This window comes from Carassius auratus, chromosome 20 (assembly GCF_003368295.1).
Source record: "Carassius auratus strain Wakin chromosome 20, ASM336829v1, whole genome shotgun sequence".
In the NCBI taxonomy this organism is placed as follows: Eukaryota; Metazoa; Chordata; class Actinopteri; order Cypriniformes; family Cyprinidae; genus Carassius; species Carassius auratus.
Window position 1 is genome coordinate 9143073 of NC_039262.1, and position 27566 is coordinate 9170638.

Below are 27566 nucleotides of genomic sequence, written 5' to 3' on the forward strand. Positions count from 1 at the left end.
TTAGATTTATTAACACGTGCTGTGTGTTAAAGCTGAGGTGCCATAAATGCATTTATACTGCAAACTTTTGAATGCATAAAGAATTTTATAAGATGAATGTTTTAAATATTTTTAAACATACAATTAAGAAATATTGGGGAAAATGCAATGATAGTTTTAAATATGAAACCAAACTGACCATTTAAATGAGTGAGTCATTTATTCCTTCATTCAACAGATTCATTCAAATGGATGATTCATTCAGCAACGAGGCTGTGTCCGAAAGCTATAAAATGCTGTCTTCGGAGGCAGCATTCCAAGGCAGGAAGGCTTCAAGGCATGTCCGAATCCAAATTCTGCATTACTTCCTGTCTCCAGAGGTACCTTCTTCTGATAACATTTTGAAAGCAGCATAGATGTATCCTTCGCTTCCTGTGCGTTCCATTCCATGACAGTTGAGTGACGGATAAAGATGGCATCTCAAAGTTGCAGTAATTAAACATTAATTTAGTTATCACCAGTTTAGTTATCATATAGCCTCAGAAGCCTGTCTGAAATCAGTTTCACGAGTTGCCTCCATGCAAAAATGCTGCATGCAAAGTTTTTGCCTCATGAGGCAGCGAGGCAGCAAGTCAGCTGCCTAGGCTTTAGACACAGCCTACTGTCTTTATTGAATGGTTTACTGAATCCTTGACTCACTAGATTCATTCAAAAATGTGGAACCATTCAGTAACAAATGTGTAAGGCTCACCATGGGTACTTGGGGCAAAAATGCCACTAAATTGTACAAAAAGCCCCTGCACAAACAATTTAAATCTATTATGTCGGTTGTTAAAAAAAAGTGTATATGAATAGACATTGTCGATTGTGACATTAAATTAAGATCTGCTCCCATTGCACTTGATTTCATTTTAGGCATTTTTACAGTGTTGCACAATTCTGTTGAGCTAAGGAATGCAATAGCCAATCAGAGGCGTTCAGATGAGTCCAAACTCATGAGTTTTGTTGAGTGCGTGCGCGTTCGGTGACTGAATTCCGGACTCTTGCGAGTTCTCCCATCATAAACAACGAAGCGCAGATGAACGTACAATGTAAGTAAAAGATTAATTTCACTGTGTATACAGCTTCAGTGATTATAACGATAGTTTTTTTTTTGGTTTGTTTTTTAAACAAAAACTCGCCATAAATCAATGTTAGTGATGTCACTTTCTATATATAATTTATTTGCTGTTTGAATAACCGTGGAATGGAAACGTTATATACTTATCAATTTCTAACATTTTTATTAAATTGTAATCATGTTAAATACAAATTCAGTCCCATTATTTTCAGTCAAATTCAGTCCCAAATTTTATTTAGCCTACATGACACCGATGTCTGATTCTTATCTAAAAGACGTGTTTATGATGTTTAAAACATTTGGCTGCTTTTAGCCTTACCCTGGAGTTGGTTCACACTCCACCTATGGATGCATCTCTAATAAAAATATTCTACTGAATATGTGTTTCATGTCCGCATAAATATTTATGTTCAGTACATTTTCTCAATTCACCCACTTTTGGCAGATAGTTAATTTTAGACGCCGTCAACACCTATTTAGTATTCAGCTGCTGTCATTTCAATCCCTTGATGTGATTTATGCTTGTATGTGAAGGTTAGGTAGAGTAGCAAAAACAGCCTGCTTATTTTTACATTACAACAATTTTATTGCAGATATTGGATGTTGGTCAGTTATTAATTAATAGTAAAATGATACAGACTGCCTTCTGAAGTATCTTTGATCATCCTGAAACCATAAACCCACAGCGAATGGCGTGACTAGGATTTTAGATCCTTAGTTATCTCAGTTATCTAGTCATTTCATCTCACCGTTTTTTTAATAAATGATCAATGTGTGAACGACTTCATATCGTAATGCTTTGTTTCAATTTAAAAGTAATCAGCAGGAGAGGGTCTTTGTTTCATCCTGTCGCATAGTTAATGTCCTGCTCATATTGTGATGGATGGCCTTTGTCAGCATCTTCATCTGTAATTGATTTCTATGGGAATAGTTCTGAATGTAACCAGACCTCTGAGACATTAAACACACACGTGCAAGTGCACAGCACACACATACATATGTTTTACACTGTCGACTTAAAGGCTGTAATTGTAAATGTCAAAGCGATAAATGTCAGCAGTGTGGACTGGTAGGATTTACCTCAGACGTATATGTGCGAGACCCTCTCCTGAACTCTCATGCTTGTTTTGCTTTCTTGCTCCCTGTCTCTAATCCTTCTTGTTACATCACTTTTCTTCAGGAGATTCTGGGTGGACCCCATGCGGCAGAGCAGCGATTTGATGCTGAGTTTTTCAAGAGGTTCCGCAATCAGAATATTGTTCTGTCAGCAAGAACGCATGCAAGGGTAAATCTTTCTTCCTTTGTTCTCCGTCCATGACGCGAGCGTCTGTAACGGGGTCCTGCGGCGTGAATTATAGTCACCATTTCACAGTTTTGTAGATAAGTGTGTGCGCCCTTGCTAGCTAGCGTGTGGCGTAAAATATGGATCCCCTCCTTATCCTGAGTATTTTAAAGTGTAGATGTCTGAAATATGGCGACCTGCCCATTGCAAAGGCTTCTGGGGGTTTGTAATGTGGGAAATATTGCTGCAGAGTATAAAGCTGTCCGTAGTTAGTTCTGTTTCATAAATCATCTATTCATTATTTATCTCTATCAATCTTGTTCCTCTCATCTCTTTCTCTCTCTTAGGAGAGCAACGTGCAAGAGTTGGATATTCTCTTCACTTACTACGGCTCTGAGCTGCTCCAGCACCGGCTCGCTGTTCTTTTCAATTTCCCAGGAACCTCCTCTCCTCACGAGTACTCCGACCTTCTGCCTAAGGCAGGGTAAGAATTACTTATTAGAGGATGCCGATCTACCGTGAACAGGATAAACAAAAGCCACATAAATCTTTTTGAAAGAGCCTAACGGGAAAAGGTCATTTTTAGATGACGGGTCCACTGAAAGAGGTTATTAGGTACCGTCTGCTATATGACCGAATGAGGTGCTAGTTTAAAACTGGTTGGTTATGTAAATGAGACATTTTGCAGTGCACCTTTTCCATATGTGCTTTAGTCTTTGAGACCTTAAGATTATGAAATAACTGCAGGCTGTGAGGTTACCTGCAGGCTCTGGGCCAAAAATACTAAAAATAAACACTGAAGGGATATGTACACAGCCGTTCAGACGTTTAGGGTCGGTGAGATTTTTGTGCCGATTTGGTGCTTAAAAACTGTTATTTTTGAGAAACCGTAATTTTTTAAAAAATAACTTTTTGGTTAAAGCTTTGATCTTTGCTGAATACATAAAAAAAACAAACAAAAAAAAAAAACATTTTTGAACGGTACTATGTATGACTGTCAAAATTAATTCATCAAATGTGTGGTTAAAGGTTTATTTAGTTGACTTTTTCATTCTAAGTTTAACAACATTAACACATTTATTCAGCATGATGTTTTAATTTTCTGTATAATGTTGCATGTATTCTAAAATAAAAGAATTGATTGAACTGACACATACACAAAAGTCCCCCATTTATCAGTAAATGATGATGAAAGACCCTCTTTATGGCCAAGCTGATAATTAATCAAACCTAGATGGGGCATTTAATAAAAGTTATGTGCGTTCCTTGTTTAATTTGATTATTATATTATTATCAAAGCTCACACAAGTGAAATGTGACATAGCAACATTAATGTAAAAACCAGTATAATATTGCAGGTAAGCAACAAAAACCTTTTAAAGGGTTCACCCAAAATGAAAACTGTAATAATTATTTCGCCATCATTTCATTCCAAACCTGTATGAGTTTGTTTCTTATGTTGAACATAGAAGATATTTTGAAGAATGCTGGTAATCAAACTTGACTTCCATATTATCTCTTTCCCTACTACGGACGTCTGTTTGGTTCTTCAAAATATCTTCTTTTGTGTTCAAACATTAGAAAGAAAGAGGTTTGGAATGAACATGATGGTCCATAAATAATTACAACATTTTAATTTCCAAGTCCCATAAAGTGCAGGCATAATTGACTTATGTATAATTGTTTATTTAACTCTAGTTTCTCGTTTGTGTTTCCAATAAGTTTCATATATTGCCAGCCAGAATTTTTCCTGGCGAGCTTTTCAGAAAGAAAGATTTCTTGCCATATCCTGAAGTGAGTAAGCGATTAAAATCAGGGACTACATCTTCGGGACAGACATATCTGAGCTCACTCCGAAAGACCTCAGATATTTGAGTCCAGAACAATGTGTAACAGAGCCATTATATTTAAGAGCAGACACGTTTTAACTCAGAAGCCTTAAATGTCAAACATCAGATATCCCAAGACAGTCGGAGAGATTGAATCACTGACCTCTCCGTTACCAGCAACAACCTAAGTGACCGGCAAGTCCATCCCGACACTTTTACTTCTGTGCTGCGCCACTGCTTTCAGTGTCATTTGTTCTTTTCCTGAAAAGAGGAAAAAGTGGTTTCATTTAGAAACTCTGTTGAGCTTGATTTGTATTTAAGGAGCAATTAATCACGAGTGGCAGACAGCTGTACGTAACATCCCTAGTATTACATGATTGATTTGTCATAATTACTTTTAACAGCAGCTTTTGACAGCCGTCTTAAAAATAGACTTCAGTTTAGCTTTAATTTCCATTACACTTCATAGCTGAGCAAGAAGAAATGAGATTTTGCAGATTTGAAGGCGTTAATACACCGAACGCTTTTGTGGCGTCGGGTAAGACTTCCTCAGGGATTTTGCACAGATCTTGTTCGCCGATGACACACTCCAAAAGTGTGCTGTCTCTTTTGACGCCCTCAGAACTCAGACATGAAAGACTGATGTAATTGCTCACTCTAAATATATACACGAAAAGTATCAAAACAGAGGAAACAGGCAATAGCTTCCACACTTACGCTTACACTGAGATGAGGACCCGGTGAGAGCTTGTGCGGCTCTGTTTTGTACATATTGTAATCTAGCAATGTTTTTGTCAGGTAGGTGGTTATACACGCTTTGGTGTGTGTGTATGGGAGTGCGCTGATTTAGTGGACAGGTTTGTGTGTGTTAAGAGAGAGAGAGATGCACAGAGTAAGGGCATTTGCAACTTCCCCCCCTAATGTTCCAGTAATGGGGGTGACAGAATAGATTTAGTGTATTGGATTCGGTCACCCTCCTTCCGCCCATTCTCTCTTATGGAGGTCAGTCGCCTCTGCAGTGAACATCCATCACCACTCAGCAGCTGGAGGCCGGTTTCCTTCTCTCCCCGGCCTGTGAGCGCTAACAGCTCTGCTGCAGGACTCACGCCGTACCAGTGGTCTCTCGCCATCTGCCGTATCTGCTAGAAAGAAACACAGCCAAATTAACTTTTCTTTTAGACTTTTTTTTCTTTCTTCTTCTTTGTCTTCATCTTTGTTGTCTTCTCCATATTGAATCGCATTTTTGAGGGCCAAAACATGCTCCAAAACTCATGAAATTTTGCACAGGTGTCAGAACTGGCAAAATGTACACCTATGGGTTTCAGAAGTGGGTGTGGCAAAATGAAGTGGGTGTGTTCAGAAGTGGGTGTGGCAAAATTAGCTTGGTGCTAAAGCAAGGAAGTTGAGTGCAAGGACTGCTGACTGAGTGGTACCTGACCAGGGCACAGGACAGAGAGCAATTCTCGCCAGGTATACAAGTGCACACGCTGACAGAAGTTGACACTCAAACACGTATCAAAGTACACCACTCTCTTTTGCACTTTCGCTTGACTGACACCTTATCTGGCTGAAAAACAAACAACTTCCTCCGATACACATACAGATGCACATCTGACTCACGGATCTTTCTTTCTCTCTCTTTTGTCTTTCCCTCTGTCTCTCTCTCTCTATTTCCTGCTTTCCTTCTGTCTTTTGCCTTCTGTCTGTCTACCTGTCTTTATTTCTGTCTATTTTTCTTGCTTTCTGTTTCATGCTTTTCTTCCTTCCTTTCCTAGTTTATTTCTTTGCCACCTTCCTTCCAACCATCCTTTCTTTTTTGAGTCTTTCTATCTCGTTTCCTCCATCTGTCCTTTCTTTCTTTCTTTCTTTCTATGCTTTTCAAAGATATATATTTCCAAAAGAACTGCTTTAAAAGAAACGCTAAAAGGCACTGATTTTCCACAGTTCCACAAATGCTTTTTATTTTACTAAAAGCTGCAATTACAGTGGGGTCCAAAAGTCTGAGACCTCTATTTAATATGCTTTTAATTTTAATTCTTCTGATTCAGTACTTTTTTGTTATTATAAATTGTATTTTTAGCATTAGATTTTTGAGTGCAGTTAAAAAACACGCATTTCAAAATATCTTATTTGTACAATATGTGCTTACATTGTGCAAAAGTAATCTACTGAGCAATATTTTTAAGAATTTCTAAGTAAATCGGGCGTAGATATTTTAAAAGTAATCCCACCTGGAGAGTTTTAGTTATTCCAAATACAGTCTAATTTAAAGTGAAGATTTTTGGTCTTTGTTTTTCAGCCTGAATTTCTGTATGATTAGTCTCAAACTTTTTGTCCTCACAAAATATGAACATTATGACAACTGCTATCACTCAACTGTAAGCACAGCCTGTTTCAGGAAGAGCTACAGAGCAGGAGAGACATCACTCTGTCAGGACAGAGGTTAAAGCAAGGAGAAAGGGCTGCTCTGAAAGAGCCTGACATGTGAAGTGAGGGAAAAAGGACTGGCAGTGCCTGGGAGCAGATTGAAACTGAAAAAAAAAAGACAGAAAAATAAATCTAATGTAATAAAAGATCTGATCATCTGAGCTCTGCCTGCCTGTTTGGTCCTTATAGAAGGGAAGAATGGCTGAGAACGATGGCAAAATGTTTGTGCATATAGAGATCAATACTTCTGTTCAACCAAAGCCAGGTGTGCGTAAACAAACGTGTGCTGTTTGCAATCATTTGTTTATAAGGCAAATACACGTACTGCTTTTGATCCTGATTTAGTGTTGTGTTAAGCAGCTCTGCTTGTTGTATTGTGTTATTGTGAAGGCTGTTGCTCCGGAGGTGTTTGGCTCTTGTTAACTCCAATGTCAAGGGTTTCGTTTCCTACCAGGTGAGAAAACAGCAGCAATCATTTCCTCTATGCAGGCATCCACTATTGATTGGCACCATGCTCTGCCTGTCAACTGGTAGAGGAATACCAATCGTCAGCTCATGATGCTTACTGTATTGATGGGCCGCTGAGGCGGGTGGGATTTCATCGACTGGTTCTACTTTTTACGCATCTGATAGGGGATTCTACTTGTAGCATTCTTTCGATTTTATTGTCAGTCTTTTGTATTTTTGCATCTCTGTTTGATGTGGTCTGACAGGTTTCATAGATTCAGATTTTCACTCAATTGTACACACTCTTTTAATGGATTAAATTTTTTTTAATCAACAGTGTGAGTTGTAGGACACCAACACACAAAAATTGTTAATATTTTGGAGCTGAATCATTAAATGATGGCGAAAGACCTTTTTAATGGCCTGTTTATTCCTAATAAATGGTCCCACATGAGCTTATTCATAAAAATGAAGTAAAAAGTAGTGTGTTATTACATTATTTTATTTGGGTAGCACACATATTCTGAATGCCTTTGGCAGAATTCAAATGAGCCATTTTAATCTAGATTAATATAGATTAATTCCAAGATTATAGTGAGATTAATCTAGATTAAAAAAATTAATCTATGCCCACCACTAATATATATTGTTGTATACAATTTATATTATTTACTTAATTATTATGATTTATTTTATTTGTATTTTTTAAAAGGCTCCTTAGAGACACATTTCAATCAAATTAAAGATTAATTATAGTAAAAATAAACAATTAATTAAGTAACATATACATTAAAATACAAAATATATGAACTATATTTTATGCACAGTTCAGTTCCTAAAACCTGTATTCTTATTTGAATGTGTTAGACAGTGCTTCCCTCTTATTTATATTGCACGTCTCTATTAGATTGCTTCAGCTTTTTGATTGGTCCACACAGGTTGATTGTGCTCTGTCTCTGGTGCGTCTGGGAAAAGTGCAGAACATTCCTGGGCTGGAGGTGCTGTGTGAGGACCCGGTTACCATGGAGACACTGGTGTACAAGACATCATGTGACCTGAGTCTCACACTAAAGGAGCTGCAGCAGCTCAGGGACATTGACAAGCTCCGCCTCCTCATGAAAAATGTATGTTATGAGGCTGTTCTCTCTTTGTTTTGCTGTCTACAGACTCCTTCAACACTTGTATTATTATGTTGGCATTTATCACCGCCGTCTGTATATAATACTGACATAGTGTAATGTTTTTTCTTGTCTGAAGTGTCAGTAGCCATGCTGTAAGCACAGTGTATTGATTTAAACACCTCTGCTTCGCTCAACAGTCATACATACTGTGTATTTAAGCAGCTCTTTATATAAAAGAGCACTAGTGAAAATGACAGATCTGTGAGAGTGTGTCTAGATTTGTGTTTACAGGGGTGGTCTCATTATGACTGCAGTAAGCACATCCAGCGGGCTTGTTTGGATTTAATGCTTTCATTAAAAATGATTTAATACTCATTTGCTCGTTTAAGGGGAAATGCTTTGAGTGGGTGAATTGCCATCTTAGCGTCTGTTTGCTAGTGATACTTTTAATGTTTTCTGAGGGAACACTCAATTCAATCAGAAAAGATCATTCTGTCAGCTTTTACTCACCCTCATGTCGTCCCAAACTTTCTTTCTTCTGTGGAGCATAAAAGGAGACAAAAACCGCTTCTGAAAGGATCTGAATGATTTCTTCTTTCAAAAAGGCAATGTTTTTGAAGCTTTTTAAGACTCCAGTCTTGTTTATTGGAATTGGGAAAACAGAAACATGCCCATTCTTCTGAATTACTCGTTTTGTGTTTAAAGGTGCTGTATGTACATTTTTGACTCTACTAAGGCTTACAAATACCATAATATGTTTGCAGATATTTAAGAAACATGCTAAGATAATATACTTGTTTATCTGAAAAGTAATGCTACAGTCAGTTATTCTCCTTTAAAAAAAAAAGTGCGTTCTGGGCTGGAATATCGGTTTTTGTTTTGATTTGTGAAACCTGCCCACTGCCAGTTTACCTAATTGTATTTTGGCACTTCAGGTTATCAGTTGGCAGAAAACATAGCGTATTTAATTTCATTTATCATCAAGTCTGCTCGTTCCTGTTTCAGAATCAGAATCAGAATCAGAATGAGCTTTATTGCCAGGTATGTTCACACATACGACAGTCTGAGTAGGATGGTCCGGGTGAAAAAAATAACCACTCCAATATTTTGAACTGATTTGAACTGCAATACCTAGTTCAGCCACTCCGTGTTCCTTTAAAACTACTGTATTGTGTTTTTTAACATTTACCGACTCTATTGTACTTCATGATTTCTCTGTCTTAGTCCAGTGAGGATTGATATGTGAGGAATTCCTTCCAGTGGATTGTCCTGTTTCTGCAACGCTGGGAAGGACAGTGTGTGGGCTCTGCTTCCACTTTGTTTAGAGAATATCTGGTAACCCTCGCCAAAGATGATCTTGCACTCCCACTCAAAATCTTCCAGCAAGATGTAAGTCAAACCACATACGTATACTTCTCTATCAAAACAAGCACATATGAAATGCAGTTTTAGAATTATATATATATATTTATTTTAATTTTTAATATCTATCTATCTATTCATCCATCTATCTATCTATCTATCTATCTATCTATCTATCTATAATGTATTTATTATAGTGTATATTTTATTGTAAAATAAATGAACACAAATTTGTACATATGCTGTTATGAGGATGTCCTGTTAACATTTGTTGTCCTTGAATGATATCATACTCATAAATACCTCCTGTTCCTAATAGACATAATATGAACCCTTTATTTTACTCAAGACATTTGTGGCCTATTTTATGAGCTAAGATACTTTGCACCTGGCAAAACAAGTACACAAGTCTCATTTTTCTGTACTGATGTGATTTAATATTAAAAATTCAGTCGCGGCACTACTAATATTGTTGCTCTTTCATGATAAATTGCTTGTTCTTTTCCTCATTTATAAGTCACTTTGGAGAAAAGCGGCTACTAAATGAATAAATGTAAGTAATTTAATGTCACACACACAGATAGAGATATTAGAGAGAGCAGTGAAATGATTAGAGGAAGAGCCATTCCAATTCAGAGTCCAAAGCCACAGAAGACCTTCAGACACACACACGTACACGCTCTCTCACAAGGCCATGATAAAAAATGTATGACCAGCTTACACATCTGAGGCATCAATTTCCCTCACAGGAAATTAATAAAAGCGGCTGGAGAGAAATCAGGTGTATGAGATTGTGCATGGGTTTGTGTTTCTTTTTTGTGTTTGAGTCTGTGAATCAGCCTTCCACATTCAATGTTGTGTGAAATGAAATTCAATCTAATCCACACCAACGTTGATTTTTTTTGTCTGCTTGTGTGTGCATCTGTGCTTGAGTTACTATTGTCTGAGAGGAGATGCGATGAAATGGCTCTATATTAACACTTGTATGAAGGTCATACATACAAAGTTATGTTCTGTTGTATAGCCGTACAAGTTGGTTGTTTCAAAACCTCCCTCTATAGCATTTTTGAGCATTAAAATAAGCCAGTGATCCTCGGAATTGCTATATAGGGCTCTTCTTTACTAGGTCTTGCCATTAATTTACACTTTACCAATGATAACGTGTTTGTTTACCTGCAGAGTCATTGGAGATTCAGATCAGCTGATGTCTGTGGCATTAGAGTGTATCTACAGTACAGCTGTGAGAGAGACGACCAGCTTGCACTCTGCTATGATATTCTTGAATGTCTGCCACAGAGAGAATATGGGTGAGCTCACATAACTGAGAACAATTTTTGATTCAGCTATTCACTCAGAATTGTTATGGTAATATTACGCACAAGCATTTTAAAGTTTGGGGTCACTAAGATTTTTTTTCCTTTACAAGAAATTACAAGGTTGCATTGATCAAAATACAAACATTTCAAAAGATTTCAGCTTCAAGTAAATACTTGAATGAATGTAAAGACACTTCAACACTAGCCACCCAACATTATTAATAAGGAATGAATCAGCATATGTGACCCTGGACCACAAAACCAGTCTAAAGTGTCAATTTTTCAAATTGAGATTCACACATCATCTGAAAGCTGAATAAATAGCTTTCCATTGATGCAGTGTTTGTTAGGAAAGGAAAATATTTGGCCGAGATACAACTATTTGTCTCGGAATCTGAGAGTGCCGAAAAATAATTCTGATAAAATAGCCTTTAAAGTTGTCCAAATGAATTCTTAGCAATGCATATTACTTATCAAAAATTAGGTTTTGATATATTTATGGTAGGAAATTTACAAAATATCTTCATGAATTTAATGATCTAATGATTTTTTGCCATAAAAGACAATTTTATTGTTTTGATCCATTTTGAGTTTTTTTTTTTTTTTTTTTTTTTGGCTATGGTTAAAAATATACCCCAGTGACTTAAGGGTCATATATTAGTTATATGTTTGAAGGCTGATGTGACAATTCAATGCTAGAATAATGGTAAAGATACAAATACAGTATATGGCAAAAAAACATCTTTAAAATATAAATATTTTTAATTGTGGTGATATTTCACACTATTACTGTTTTTGCCTATATATTTTCAAATAAATGCAAGCTTGATGAACACAAAAATATTATTTGAAACATCTAATTGACCATAATCTTTTAAATGTGTGTGTGTGTGTGTGTGTGTGTGTGTGTGTGTGTGTGTATCTGTGTATGTGTGTGTGTGTGTGTGTGTGTGTGTATATATATATATATATATATATATATATATATATATATATATATATATATATATATAATTCATATTTAAAATGATAAAAACAATAAAAAAATGGTGCAGTCTTATAACTGTGTTCATGTTGTATTGCAAATCACTTTTGCTACTATTGGGGTGTAATACAGGTAAGGTTTGGGACCTTATTTGTGCTATGGTCAGGTTTGACGGTGGGATTGTGCCAGCGATGTAATTACAGATTCAATTATATGCTGGTATTTTTAGATAAGTACATCATAAAAGTATGCATGTGCACAATAAGTGCATTGTATCAAATGAGAAATTTAAATGTTAGTACATTGTAATTAAAGACACTTCATACAAAGTGGTTCCAAAGCTGGTCATTAAAGCTGGCCTCTCAACTTCAAAACTTGTCCTGCCACTGCTGTCACTAAAGCCCTGTCAAACACACACAATTAGCACGTGTGCACAGTTATCACTAAGCCCCTGATTAGTTCATTATTAGCACAGCATGTGTCTTTCTGCCTTCAAAGTGTGAACCCTCAAAACCTCTCAGCGTTACTTATTATATTCCTGCTGCCTATAAATGTCTTGGAGACTGAGAGGCCTGTCACTCGAAAATAAATATTGACATAAAATATAAATGTCCAGTCTTTGAACGGCAAATGAAGTGTTAGCGTGTGTACAAAGGGTTGGTGTTTTTCTAGCATGATTCTCTCAAGGGGCAACGAAATAACACATTTACACCAGAAATAATGTGATTCGCAAAATTTGGTGACTGCTTTATCACAAGGGTTTGATATTGTTATGCTAAAAACAGTTTTGATACATTTGCACATTCTGCCATCTGGCTTTTTCTCATTCTCACTTTCAGTCAATCTGTTGTACAATCTCTCTGTACCTTTGCAAAACCCTAATGTGTTTTTACACTCCTATTGTTGTACAAGGATCAATGCTTAAGGGTTTTTCCAGAGCTCCTCTTCTTATCTTTTGCCGCCCCTGGAAAAATGACGTGTTTGTTAATGCTATTCAGACATGGGATGAGGAGATGAATTGGGTTACACAGACTACAACAAAATATGTAAAGATCTTTTTAGTAAAATGTCGGAACTTAAAAAGTGCCTCGGGAAATATTGCACTCATATCAAGTTTGGTTTAGACTTATGAAGTCTGAGTTTTGTCAGCAATATGTTTTTTTTTTTTTTTTTTTTTTTTGCAAATCAGACATCATCTCCATGGCAACTGGACTCTCAAGCAGAATTGCACTTGATTTCAGCTCAAGTTCACATAAGGGGCACAGCAAAAAATAAAAAAATAAAAAAATAAATAAAATAAAATAAAACACTTGTAAACACACACACAATAAAAGAAAGTAGCAGTTGCTCAGCTGCTACTATATCGTTAGTAATTGAACAAAATATTTGCAACTTAATTCTCTCAAGCAAACATTTTCATTTAGTCAGAATACTCTGCTAATGTTTGAATAACTGTCTGTGAAGAAAAATGCTTCTTTGGTCCAGATGGTGTTGTTACAGCATCTGGCAGCAGATGCTAACTGGACCAGCCCTCTCACTATTGTAATGTGTGTTGACCTTGTCTGGTGATCAGATAGAAAACAAGTATTGAGTATTCATAGAAGCAACTATAACCAATGAGTTTTTATAACAAAGAGCAAGTATAAAAGCTTATAACCAGAATGGCTGGCATACCGAAGCACTGAGCTGGTGATGTTATTAGATAATAGAAGGTTGAAGTGACTTTCAATAGACGTAAGTCTGTGTGTGTTCAGATGGCTGATCTTTGGTCTTGTTCACTTCTCTCTCTTTCTCAGACCAGAGTTAGACTCTACAAAAGCCTTGCATGACTAGGTGGACCCTCTCAAGAAACACTTGCGGTGAGAAGAGGAATGATTCAAGTCAAGCTAAATTTGTTTGCATTATTTGTGCTTTACACAATACACATCGTTTCAAGGCAGTTTTATAGAAAGACTGTCACATTTTAGAGCCTTAATGCTGTACTATAGAGTGATTTTAGAGCTGGTAATATATTGCTATGGTTTAAATGATCCTCACAACTTTGATCTAAATATAATGGCATTTATTTGTATTTGCAGACTCTGACACATGATCAAGTGTTCAGTGTGATTAAAGTCTTTCACCCTTTTCAGAGAGATATATTATGCTCTGAATATTAAATAATGTAATGCAATGTAATATGATATGATATAACATGATATAAATTAATCATTCATCTTCATATAACACAACCATTCTCACATGCAAATTTGGTGCTTTAAGTAACATTTATTTTCATTATTAATGTTGAAACCTTTATTTTGAAGCTGTGATTATTTTTTTAAGAACAGTATTTATTTGGATTCATTTTTTGTAACATTATAAATGTCTATAATAATACATTCAGTTACATTAATGCGTCCTTTAAAACAAATCATACTGTCCCCTTTTGCATGGTAGTGTGTAGATTAATACTGTGCATTGCCTAATATATAATTTTAAACATTTAGTTTAATGTATTATTTATTTTTTCAATATTTTGTTTTTGTAAATTTGTAAATTATTTATTCGTTTAATATAGCGTTGTAAATTTAAAACGGTATTTCATAGCCAATATTATTAGTTCAGCAATGTTAAATGTGAATTTCAAAGGGTTGATTTTATCAGTTTTAAAAGTGGCCTTCATTTTGTCTCTGAAACATTGGATCAACCACTCAGCACAGTAGCTTATCAATTACATAACCAGTCTGTTTCAAACGCTTCAAGACAGATTGGCCACATTACCTCATATTCCATACTAGGCTATTTATTATTTATGTGTTTGATTTGGACTCCAAAATTTGCATATTAACTCAAAGAAATGCGTTGTAATCCTTTCTAGATGTCACTATTGTGATATATGTCTGTTTCCTGGTAGGCTCCTTTCACACGACTGCAAAGGGCCAGTCAGGGGATTTATTAGGGTCTAACAGCAACATGATTGATCTGAACTGCAGAATTATCGATATTAATCTGAATGCGGTATTATGTGTATGTTTCTCAAAGCCCTTCAGCAATCAAAGCTAATGAAAAAGAAAGGAACATTGTTGTGTCTCGCTGGTACTTGGGCGTTTTGATTTGATCAGAGGTGGTACTTGACCTGAAAAGTTTATGAGCCGCTGGTGTAGTCAGTATTTGGTGTGTACTGATGTAAGCTTCAGCACGTTGCAGGAGACTTTCTCATGCAACTACTGAGAATAGCTGTCATTTTTGGGGAGAGCGGATGGGAAAATTGGAAGTTTTTGGTCTACTCATGTCCATCATGATATCTCCCTCATGCAGCACATGAGAGAACAGAGGCATTTTAGGATTTCATGCATATAGTCTCCAAGACCTGCTGAAGTGTTCACTCATTTAGTCTTTTACCTTTCACTACACAGATAATGTCAGTAAGTTTGCTATGTTAGGAAAGATGGAGCAGAAATGATTGTATTTGTTCATCGCTTGAGACTATATTGCACACTTTGTGTGATGTTACATACGCAATACTCCCTGAATGACAAAAGAAACTACTTGAAATTCAGTCTGGCTGTTCAGACTGAGACACATTCCCAGAGAAAAATCTGATTCTTAGGATCTGATTTATAAACATTAGGTTTAGTTTTCAAAACTTAAAAGACTTCAGAAAAAAAAAAGAAAGAAAAGAAACTGATTTGAATAAGACAAACCAAACAAATCTAGTTCTGCCTGTCTGAACAAAGCATGTTTGTATGTATGTTGTATGCTGCACCTTGTTTGCATGCTGTTCCGTGTTTATGTCTTTCTGTCTGTTTGTGTGTCAACCCCAGCGCAGGTGACGTGATCAGCCTGTAATGGCTCCGTAGAGACACATTCCTTTAGATCCATTAGAATTCTGTCGGTGGAAAGGATGATGAAAGCCCCTTTTTCAGATATTTATGACTGGCCTGGGAGGGCACAGTCGCTGCAGCCTTAATTTCACTCTTTTTCTCTTGTTTGCTTTCTAACTTATCACTCGTTTTACTCAGTCTCTCAAGATTTCCCCTTTCTCCTCTTTGTATCTGAATTGTGACTTTGCCAGTGTTTTCTTTTATCCCCCCTGCTCTCCACTCTCTGTTTGAATGTTAAAGAGGGCATATCAAAACCAGATTTTCATTCCTGTTTTGGAAGAAATCAATGTAGACATTCTGTAATGTTCACAATAAATAGATATTACCAAAAGTTTAGGAGTTATTATTTTGATTGTTTTACACCATTTATCACTTTAAATTTTACATACACTTTAATACAAAGACATATCAGTGTGTAAGTGTGTGTGTGTGTGTAATGTGTGTGTGTATGTATATATATATATATATATATATATATATATATATATATATATATATATATATATATATATATATATATATATATATTGTGCATGCATACTGTATTTAAGTAAAATATGTTGTTTACATATTAAATATATTCATATATAATGTATGTAAATGTATGTAATGTATTTAAAAATATAAATATATATTGTATGTGTGTGTTTACAGTGTTGGGGAAAGTTACTTTTAAAGGTAATACATTACAATATTGTGTTATACCCTAAAAAAGTAACTAGTTACGTTACTTAGTTATTTTTAATGGAAAGTAATACGTTATGTTACTTTTAAATATGAGCAGGTACTTGATTGTTTGTTTTTAATATAAAAGTTCTATTTATAGCAAATGTAAATGCCCTTTCAGACCAAAAAGTGTAATGAATAAACCTCAGGCTGAAGGAAAAGTAAATTAACGTCTGTACAGTAGAACACTGGAGAAAGAAGGTTCAACACTAAAATAAAGCTTTCAGAAACAAAATAAAATTGCAAGATAAAATGTTTTGCATGTTTAAGCAGCTATTTCAGGAGCAGGTCATGATCACTGGAAAATACTTAAAGAGCTACAGACAGATGGAGAGAGGAGTTAAAAAGAGGGAAGAGAGAGAGAAGCTCCAAAATATGTAAGTGAAACAGAAAAAAAAAACCCACAAGTCTGTCCCCAGCAGATTGTAGAGAGAAAGAAAGAGACATGAGGGAAGGAGTGTGAGACAGGAAGAAAGGAAGGAAACAGAAAACATCTGTGCTAGATGCTCCCAAGGGATGGTGCTTCCTCATTTATTGAGGGCATCTCAGACAGACATGGCACCAGTTCAGCTCACTGAGGTTCAGACACCTCTGTCTGCTCTTGGCTCCTCTAAGCAGCTGTTAGCATATAGCTGTGGTTAAGCCACAGAGGTTCTCAACTGATGGGTTGAAACTCATAAATAGGTCTCCGCTAATTTCAAGAATAAATATTACCTGATAATTTTGTCCCTCCCATTGTCATTCAAGATATTTGTGTCTTTTATTAAGGTTTTTAAAGAAAAAAGATGAAAGTTTCTCCAGATTAATGGGTTGAAGGTCCAAATTCTAGTTTCAACGCAGGTTCAAATCTGAGGAATAAGGGTCTCATCGACATTGTTTTACCTATATTTATAAAGGATGTTTAATTTATTCTTTGCATATTACTTCCACCTTCATCATGTGTGACCTTTCCAACGTGACTACGTAATGAGTGAAGTTGAGGACGGGCATCGCCGAGCTAGTGCAAGATGAGTATTAGTGGATACAAGTATATAGATTTAATTTCTCTTTTAAAAAATGACTGATCATTTCACTAGATAATACCTTTCTTCCTCTGCTGGGATTGTGTAGAGCCCTTTGAAGCGCCATCTGCACTTTGGACCTTTAACCCATTGGCTCCTGTTTAAGTCCACTATATGGAGAAAAATCCTTGGAATGTTTTCCACAGATTTTCAAAATTCTTTACAGCTGAAGAAAGGAAGACGTGAACGTCTTGGATGACATGGCACCGAGAAAACTATCAGGACATATTTATTGTTGATGTGACCTAATCCTTTTAAATGCACATAATAAAATCCTATTTTAGTATAGTATTTTTTTATACATAAAATATTATTTCAGTAACTTTACAAACTTTTGAACGGTAGTGTACAGCGCAAGATAAGTGTATATTCTGGCATTGGTTTATATGGCTTCACAAATACACTGTAAAACCCGACAAGTTCACATAACTCAAAAAAATTGTTGAAACAGATTACATCGAAAATTTTAAGTCAAATTAACTTAATCTTTTTAAGTTCAATGAAATATATATTTTTAAGTGTCCATTACCATATACTGTTATTGCTTGTAACTAGGTATTTTGAGTTTACAGTACATATTTATATTGGGTACAGATAACTTGAACATTTTCATTAGTTTTAAAATGAAATATTTGCATTCTTAAAATCAAATTGTTCATTTTTTTGTTAACTTATTTTTTTAATTATTTTTTTTTTTACATTAATTGGGGACTCTTACACAGTCCTAGAATTATAATCCTCCTATAATTTAAAACTATAAAGTTTGAATAAGGCAAAATAACCACAGAGACACTTTGGTGCAAGTAACTTGTTTATTAACCAAATATGACGTTCTTGAAATATCTCATATTCTTGCAATGTAAACAAATACAAAATGCTCAAGACACATGAATGTGCCATGTGTAAACTTTCCAAATTGCCTCGACATTACTCAACATCCGCATCACTATACGTTTTCTAAAACAATTATTTAAAACATTTAACTGTAACAAATTGAAATTATAAAATAAAGATGAATGAAGTGTAACACGTATTACAAATATTATAAGTATAATAAAGCTTATCTTTAGTGTTTTGTTACGTACACAAAATAAAGCTGAAGTTTGTGCACTGCAATGTAAACAGATACAGAATCTCTCAGTCACACCAATGTGCAAGTATCCTATGCGAACATTCAGTCCTTCAACAAGCATTTAACATTAAAACTACTATAATATAAAACAATTCTGTAAGAGGTTTAATATACAAAACAGCATGGCAGTGTGCAATTGCCTGCTGCAAGGAAGCCATCATTTAACTTGCAGTTAACCCTATGTGCAAATTCCTATTGCCACCACACCATTCCACAATTTCAAAATTACCTGAGTGTATTATATTTGTAAATATGTCCTATGGTGTGACATTGCAAAGATATAAAAAATAACAATTAAACAAATAGCATGAGAAAGTTACAAATACCATTAAAGAGATTAAACTATTTTAAATAATGTTTTTCCCCACATTGTTTGTTGTCACACCATAGGACACATTTAGAATATTTGTCAATACAAATATATGTATTAGATACACAAACATATTACACAAGTACAAAAATGTACAAAACAGGACTTCATTCAACTTTATGGCATTAAAACTTCAGCAACAATATCTATAAAACCCATCTGTTAGATGTTTACAGCAAGAAAAACAAATGTGCTTACACTACTGCTAACAGGTCATTTTTCAGACTCAAAACTCTAGGCCTCAACTTTCCATCCTCAAGACCCATCAAGACCTTTTGGACGAAGTCAAATGTGTTGAGCAATTGTTTTGGATAGTTAAGGTGAAGGGTGTATGTAAGTGCAAATAGAATGATGAATGCATCAGCCAGTGTGGAGGACTCAATAACAATGTTACCCTCAATCAGAACTGCAATCCTCTCTGGGCAGAAAAAATGGGCATCTGATGATGTCTGATTGCTTAGGAGGAGCCCAAGTGGTACATCATTGGTGTTCAGTTCTTCAGTCTGCTCCACCTAAAGAAAACAAGAGAAACAATTACCCATTACTAAAATTTTTCTTAAAGCTGACACCAAACCTGCAGTCAAATACCAGGACAGTCCAAAAAAGGCAAACACAATCACAACCTAAATCACAATCAGATCATAGGTGGGTTCAAATGTGACGGCAATTATTTTAATAAACTATAGACACTGCTGAATATGAACACTTACGTCCCACATCTTGAAAAAGCTAACATCACTCTCATGCATATACGGAGGGAGAGCCCGGAGTACCACAGCACGTCTAACATGGACATCAACTTGATCCTTTCATCGTCATAAAAAAAAAAAAAAAATAATCATTCAGTACAGATGCTAATCAGTATAGCCTCACGACACTATTCATGAACCAACCATTAGAGTTCAACTAAAGATAATTAAGCACCTTTACCAGGCATTGAGAATTGAACCAACTGACCTGGAGGTCATAAATCCTGAAGAGCTCATCCAGGAGTTCAGAAGCTTTTCCTGTCCGAGAAGCTTTTTTCCGAAACAGGCTCTGAAGCCGGGGGGTATGTTGGTCCAGTTGAGCAAAGAAACGATTCTTTAGGTTGACATTCGTCACTCTGTGAAACTCAGCACAGATCTGTGAAAAAATTTGAACATTCAACACAACCACAACAAATAATTAAAATGTAAAGATCTTGAATAGTTATAATAAAGAAAATATTTGTACCTGCGACTCTAATTTAAGGGCAGGCCATCGTTTCAGGATTTCATCAACTGGTATCTCATTACAGACGATCTCTTTGCGCCGCAAAGCAAAAGTGCTGTCCATTAACTTTGTGATCAGGACAAGATTTTTGTCAGCCATCTGAACTTCATCTATAATTCTTTGCCTTTGTTGTTCGAGGCTTGAAGCATCTTCACCTCTTGGGAAATTTGGAAGGAAATTAATCTCTGCCCTTTTTGGTCTTTTGATGTTCGTGTGAGGGGCATCTTTTTGGGGGTAGTTTTTACTCCTCTTTCCAGAATTTACAGCAACTTCCTGAGATCCAGCACGACTTAATTTTGTGCGGTAGTTGCCCATCTTAAATGTTAGGCTGTTCTTCCATCCATACCAACCTGCACAAGAGCCTGGCTCTTTTAGACAGGGATGCTTGTTGACAAGGGCTTCTGCTACCATAGAAATTTCCTTAACATTAGGGTATGCTTTATAGCCATGCATTTGTTCTGCTAGGGTCTCAAGAATGTTGTGCTTTTGTCCTCTATTTAACTTCAAAGTCTTTCCTGTTGTCTCGTATGCAGCATTTCCCTCAGCAAGTACAAGTTCTACTTCAAAAGAAAAAGTGGGCACTTGAAAAATGCAAGGCCACATTTCAGTCCTCTCTGGAATCCTTGCATGTGGCAATATTACTGTGTCATCAGATGCTACAGAACTAGCATCATTCTCAGATCGCACCACTATAAGGACAGCCTTCTGTGGAAGTTCCTCAATGTCTAAAAGGGAACATAGTTGCCCATTGAAGTCAGGATCTTGGTATGATAGGGTAAAGTCAATGGTGAGATCAAATTTCTCTTTTATCTTTGTTTTTAGCTCTTCCACAGATGCTGGACGTGAAGATAAAGTCATCTTCCTCACAATGTCAGTGGATGTATGGACATGCAGGAAAAAGTTCTGCACTTCCATTCCTGTAAAAAAAAAAAAAAAAGAAAAGAAAAGAAAAAAAAAGCTTGTCCTTGTTTTTCCCAACCTCATTTAACATGACTGTAAGTCAACATTTCTAAATGCATTTTAGACATCCAGGTGTTTGATCAAAATGAACCTTTTCTGTGTTAACACCAAATGTCCATCAATGTTGTATGCTGGGAGACTTACTGTGTCATTTAGTTCTGATAGCTCATGCACAGAGAAGTTGTCCAATGATGTCAGCTTAAATGATCTTAAATGTTCGATGTACCAGCACTCGTAGGACCTGCACAGAAATGACACCGAGTTATTTACAAGAAGTATACGTTCAATCTTGCAAAAATTAGGAAGTCCCCCTGACTGTCCTGCAGAAACAAACATTCCATTCGCATAATCTGTGCCATCTATGGAGACCACTGATGTGCTATATATATTTTGGCTGTCTGTCTTGGTCTTTATGAAGTCTGCCGCCACTTGAGGTAGAGTAGTAACCTGCACAGAAGTAACACTTCTGGTTTGTATTTGGGGTTTGAAAAAAGATGGGGCATTCATATGAAAAGCCATCATGGACTGATGTCTATCAGCAAGAGTCTTCAAGACATTTTTAAAATTTTGTGTGTCATGCATCACCCTTTTAAAAAAACGATGTTTCCCTTCGAACCTCATGGTCCACAGATGAACCAGAGGCCCAAAACGCTTGATCAGTTCCGGGTAATGTTCAATGTAATGGTGTTTTGGTCTGAGATTAAATTCTGGAAACACAGCTTTAAGAGCCTGTCTGTGATCACTTATTTTGGTCTGCAGGTACTGAAGGGATTCCTCTGTGAAAGAAGGAGATAACACAAGCTGGACAATTTCTTTAAGGTTCATTATTATGTCCCATGTTTCATTGCCTTCTGGGACCTTACTTCCTATCATCAAGGGTAATAATCTCAGCAAAGCAGAATTTTCATGTCCATTTCCTCCAATACTTAGTTTGGTAACAAAACTCTTTGGGATTGGCTGTGGCTTATCAATCTTGTCAAAATGCTGATACGGAAATGTGCGAATCTTTGTGTTCAGATATTCAAGCGTGAAATACTTCTGCCGAATCAATTCACGGATGCACAAAGCCAACTCAACAGGTACAACACCCTCAAACAAATCATGCAGTATATCTGGCGGGAAACCTGTAACGGTATGAAAATGCTGCAAAGCCTTGCTAAGAGGACACTCACCCACAACACCTAAATGAGCTACATTTTCTTCCTGCACAACTTTTTGGACATGTAGATCATGGGTTTCCTTCTTTCTCATGCTGAACTCTCCTTCAGAAACTTCGCTGATCTGTATTTGGTCTGTAGTACAGCAACAGAATCTGCAAACGTATTGTCCTCGAAAAGACTGCACAAAGCCTGCAAGACCATGAGCAGCCAAGTTATCAGCTGCAACGCACAACACAGTGCCCTGAACACGCTGACCAAGGGTTTCAATGAAAATGCCATCCTGTTCAAGAGTTTGCAAGTCTTTCAACAAAGGTGACAGGATACTTTCATAACCACACCTCTGCACGTCAGATACTTTGCATAGCAGCGCTAGCTGTATGACATGTAGGCTGGACCTATACTTACTGGGTAGGTTTGCAAGCAACCAATATACTGCACAAAGCTTGTGGATTTTTCTGGATGTGCCTAAAGGATTTGCTATTTCAAGGTCATCCATATACAAAATGAGTGACAATTTCAGCTCTCCTGCTTCTGCCAAAAACTGGTTCTCTTTAAAATAGGTTCCATCTTCATGAGACATGTACATTCCTGGTGATGACGGGTTGCCTTGAATTTTTTCATTAAGATCAGTATTTTTAAACATAGCTTGAAGCATTTGTAGTACTGGAACATATACCACTGTGCATTCTCTCAAACCTACAGTATATTGTACTGGCATTACCAGAGGGTAGTTGCTTCTCACAAATGTTTTCCTTCGCTTAGAAGTAGACAGCTCTGCACCTTCCGCAGTTGCGCTGACAAAAACATTACTTTTCATGATAGCTTCAACTAAATCATTAAGAAGGACATCACTGATTGACTGTTCGTGTTCTTGAAGAACCGTCAGAATAGAGTCTCTCACAAGAGGTTTGGACAGTAAGAATATCTGCCCCAAATTCTCAACTATGTCTTGTATTGCCGTCTCTGAAACATGAAGAATACTGTGCATTTTTAAGAACAAAGACGACAAGTTGCTTTTTAGTTGAGCTTGCAATTCACAAGTATCATAAGTCGACTCAAGAGGAATATAGTCAGGACTTTCATGCTCAGGAGGACTCTGAGGAAAGTCAGCAGCTTCAACTTGACCCAGCATTGTGGGGCTGTCAGTTTCTGTTAAGATAATATCATTCTTAAAATTTGACAAATGAGCATCAGCATCTGGATGATGCCTACTTTTGTGGGCATTGAAAGAGGTATACACATTACTGCAATAGTGACAGTCTTTATATGGACAATCCACCATCTCATGTTGTTTTAAATGTGCCCTTAAATGACTGAGGATAGTTTTCCCATTAAATGGCTGCTTGAAACCACATTTAGGACAGATGAATGAAACCCTTTCCATTGGATTGACATCATGCTCCATCTGAGTATGTATTCGTGATAAGTGTATTTTTAATGCATTTACAGTCTGAAATGTGCGAACACAGTCATCATGGACACATGGTAATGGACTGACTGAGGAAACACTGCTATGATGTAAACGATAATGTTCCAGTACATATGTCCTTTTATCAAAGGCAGCAGCACAAAGTTTGCACGTCCAAGCCATTGGATTTTTGCTTAAATGGTTCTATGTACACTGTCCGCATTTACATTTTAGTCACTATATTGCAATGTTTCCATTGTTGTTAATAGTTTTTCAACATACCGTACTGAAAACGCTGTATGCTGGCCAGCTGCTTCAGTTTTAACCTAAAAAAAATGAAGATTCAAAAGTTAGTTAGGTTGCAATGTTCACAAAAAACACTTATCAGTATACAGTCTGCTTTCTAAAGTGTTAAAAGCTAAATACCAGCATAGAAATGTGTAATAGATAATCTTAATAACACGCACTTCTGCATGGACATTGGTAAACTAACACAGTATGTAATGCATTTATCACTGTGGTACAATACAAGTTAAAGTAACAAACTCTGTAAAAAAAAATTAAACATGCATACAACTTGTTAAAGTAAAAAAACGTAATTAAGGTAGCTTGTTTTAATCTGTGCTTTAACATTGACACTCTGGTAAACACACCAAGCCAACGAATTCGTTCCAAAATATCTATATTTACCAAAAAAATATAGGGACAACTGTGACCACCCAATTTTTCTAAGTAGGAAAACCCCTGCTCTAGCACATCACGTTTGTTGGTCGTCACCACAATTATTAATGATTTTTTATTTATTTTACCGCGAAACGCGAACCCCAACTGTGACTATGTTTAACAAGGATTATGTCATGTTAATTTCATGCCCGAATTCAATGATTACCGGTTTGCTAGTTTGCGATGGACATCATATATAATTGTAAAGACATAAAATAAATCTACTTTCAAGACACCAAGTGTGCAGATAATTGTAAAACGACAGTCAAATATAGTGTTAATAGATTACTTACCAGATTAATGCTCCCAAAACCAAAATCGATATAACAGCAGACAGCGTGGTCAAAACGGAATAAAACTTTGTCCGATGATCTTCGTAAAATTGCTGCATGCTACAGCGCGTGTATTCACAGAATAATGCCACTGTGAAACCTGTTTTGCTATATTTTCTCAACTTTTCTCGACCAAAAAAAAACGCACCCGAGCAAGCAGACCAAAATGGCGAACTCTCTCCCAGGCCCAGATGAGCATGTGCATTGAATGCACATGGATGTGACGTCAGGCGGGATAGTGCTATGACAAAAATCAATTAAAGCGTTTGAGCACTGTAAACTTAAAAATAAAAAAATGTACACATGACACAGAAAATTTGAGACTAATGAACTTTTTTAAATTTTTAAGTTATTACAACCCATTTTATTTATCAAACCTTTACTGTTCGGTCTTACAGTGTACTGTAAGCCAGTTTTAACCATCTAGGCACTTTTATTTAAATCAGGCTCTGTTCTATCTCTCCCCAGTGCTGCTTAGGTGTTGGAGAAACACGTCCTCCAGAAGCCCATCTCGTTCGTGAGGAACAGTCAAAATGTTAAAGAGGAAGTTCACCAGCTGATGGTCCTACTCAACCGTCACACAGGACACAAGTATGACACACACACACACACATATGGCCACCTTACCTTTTCCCACAGCACTTGTGTGCACCTGTCTCACTGTCTGTTGTTTACTCAGAAACCCTCCTGTGAGTGAGAGAGTGTGGAGAAGTTAACTTCAAGATCTCCTGGACATGCAGCAGAATGTTTATACCTGTCTAGAGCCAGAAACCTGCAATCAGGTACTACACATATAATATAAAATAATATAGGTATTATATTTTATTTTTACAATTAATCTTAAAATGTTTTTTTTTCTGTACTATGCTGTATGTTATGTTCCTTACTGCTGAGTTAGTCTTTTATACAATTCTTGTGATCTTTCCCCTCTACTTTTCCAACCGTTTCATTCTGCCTCAGCTCCAGCATTATCTGTCATCTCATTACCTTCTTTTGTTGCTCTACTGTGTTTGTGTAATTCTGTATGTCCGTATGTGTGTGTAAAAGAGTCTCAGGCTTTGTGTTAGTCTGATGCCGTTGATGGGCTTTGTCTGTTTGCTCTGTAATTCAGCTGTATTCTCTAACAAGACTGCATTCGAACATCTTGTTCTTGATCACAATCAAGAGCAGAACAGCTGAGCTGATCTTACGGCCAGGAGTTCATCCTCAACTCCGAGCTGCTCACCCCATGACTAGAAAGAAAAAAACACAACAACAAAAGAGAATTCTCCTTTAGCCTCTACTCCGTTCGAATTGCTCTTACCCAGTCCCTGTCAGTTCGGGCTCCTGCACTGTATTTTTCTACAAGCTACTGAAAGACGATCCCAGACGAACAGTAAATTGAAAGTTCTGAGAGGAAAATGAAAGAACTTGGATGTAGCGTAATGGAATTGGCATTCTCAGCATTTCCCCTCTGCGTCTGGGTCCATTTGACAGAGTGCAGCAGAGTTGCTTTGAAATCTCTTCAATAGCTAAACAGCTAATGAACTTACACAAACCTCAGCAACCAGCTCTAAAGTCTGCCTCACTTCCGTGGGTGTGCATTAGGAATGGCTCATTGGCTCGCAGACCAAGCAGGGGCGGATATTTCATTTGTGTGGTGTTAGGAGTTAACCGTGTTATGGTTATAGGTGCAATGTGCACTGCAGATATTGGATCCTCTAATGCAGACAGATTAAAGCACTTGCAGATTATATTTCTAAAGACCATGTGACACTCCAAGGGCCACGGTTAATGACATTCAGGTTTTGCAGCACACACACAAGCACAAAGTGGAATGGAGAATATATATATATATATATATATATATATATATATATATATATATATATATATATATATATATATATATATATATATATATATATATATATATATATATAATATGTATATATATATATATATATAATATGTGTGTGTGTGTGTGTGTGTATAGTCACAGAAAAGCATTTTTTTTAACTAAATAAAAACTAAATAAAAATATTAAAAACTCAAATGTTTAAACAATAGTAGTTTGAGATTGTAGGAAACAAGTTGTGTAATTCACAGTGCTTAATGGGAATGGGCAGTCACTGTAGTACTCTTCTTGTGTTTTATATATATATATATAATATGTGTGTGTTATGGTCATGATCTGTTTTGGTTTAGTTTTCTGTGATTCGCTTTCTCCTGCCTTGTTTGTCTATGTTTTGTGATTAATTTGCTCATTAGTTATTATTAGTTAACTCCCTGTTTGGTTTGATGTTTGGTTTCTTGTCTGTTTTCAATTAATGTTTATTCGTTACTATAATGTAGATTTATTTATCTGTGTCTAAAATACCTTTTTGTTGATCTTGTTCGTCTTTTTACATTTGTATCCACTAGCCCATAACTATATATATATATATATATGTATTTTATTATTATTATTTTTTTATTGTCTGATTGGAATGGAAATTTCTCAGCAGGGTTGTTGGTAGTGTAGTTCTTGTACAAGGAAATGCAGTGTTAAATGTACATGTAAATTAAATTTTTAAAAAAAGCTGAAATATTGTGCACTTATGGCATTGCTATATGTATATCCCAGTTCTTAACAGCTTAAGATCTCAGGATTATACTTTGTTGATTTATGTGATGTTATTGACCACAACTGTCTGCTTCCTTAAATAAAAATTATAAATTGTTTCT

General features: G+C 36.2%; 2 protein-coding genes and 1 pseudogene across 2 annotated transcripts; 1 reads left to right on the forward strand and 2 right to left on the reverse strand.

Annotated features, from left to right (window-relative positions):
• The window catches only part of LOC113037909 (neuroblastoma-amplified sequence-like), a 146009-nt pseudogene that overhangs the window by 27560 nt on the left and 90883 nt on the right, over positions 1-27566 (forward strand).
• On the reverse strand, positions 19129-20784 carry LOC113120829 (uncharacterized). The gene is made up of 4 exons (XM_026290907.1): positions 20239-20784; positions 19981-20148; positions 19734-19829; positions 19129-19535 (listed from the first exon to the last, which is right to left on the reverse strand). Exons 1-4 carry the CDS (start codon positions 20728-20730, stop codon positions 19218-19220), a joined length of 1074 nt encoding a protein of 357 aa, XP_026146692.1. The 5' UTR covers positions 20731-20784; the 3' UTR covers positions 19129-19217.
• Positions 21025-22277, reverse strand: LOC113120832 (uncharacterized). The gene is made up of 2 exons (XM_026290923.1): positions 21382-22277; positions 21025-21194 (listed from the first exon to the last, which is right to left on the reverse strand). The coding sequence occupies exons 1-2, from the start codon at positions 22108-22110 to the stop codon at positions 21141-21143; spliced, it is 783 nt and encodes a 260-aa protein (XP_026146708.1). The 5' UTR covers positions 22111-22277; the 3' UTR covers positions 21025-21140.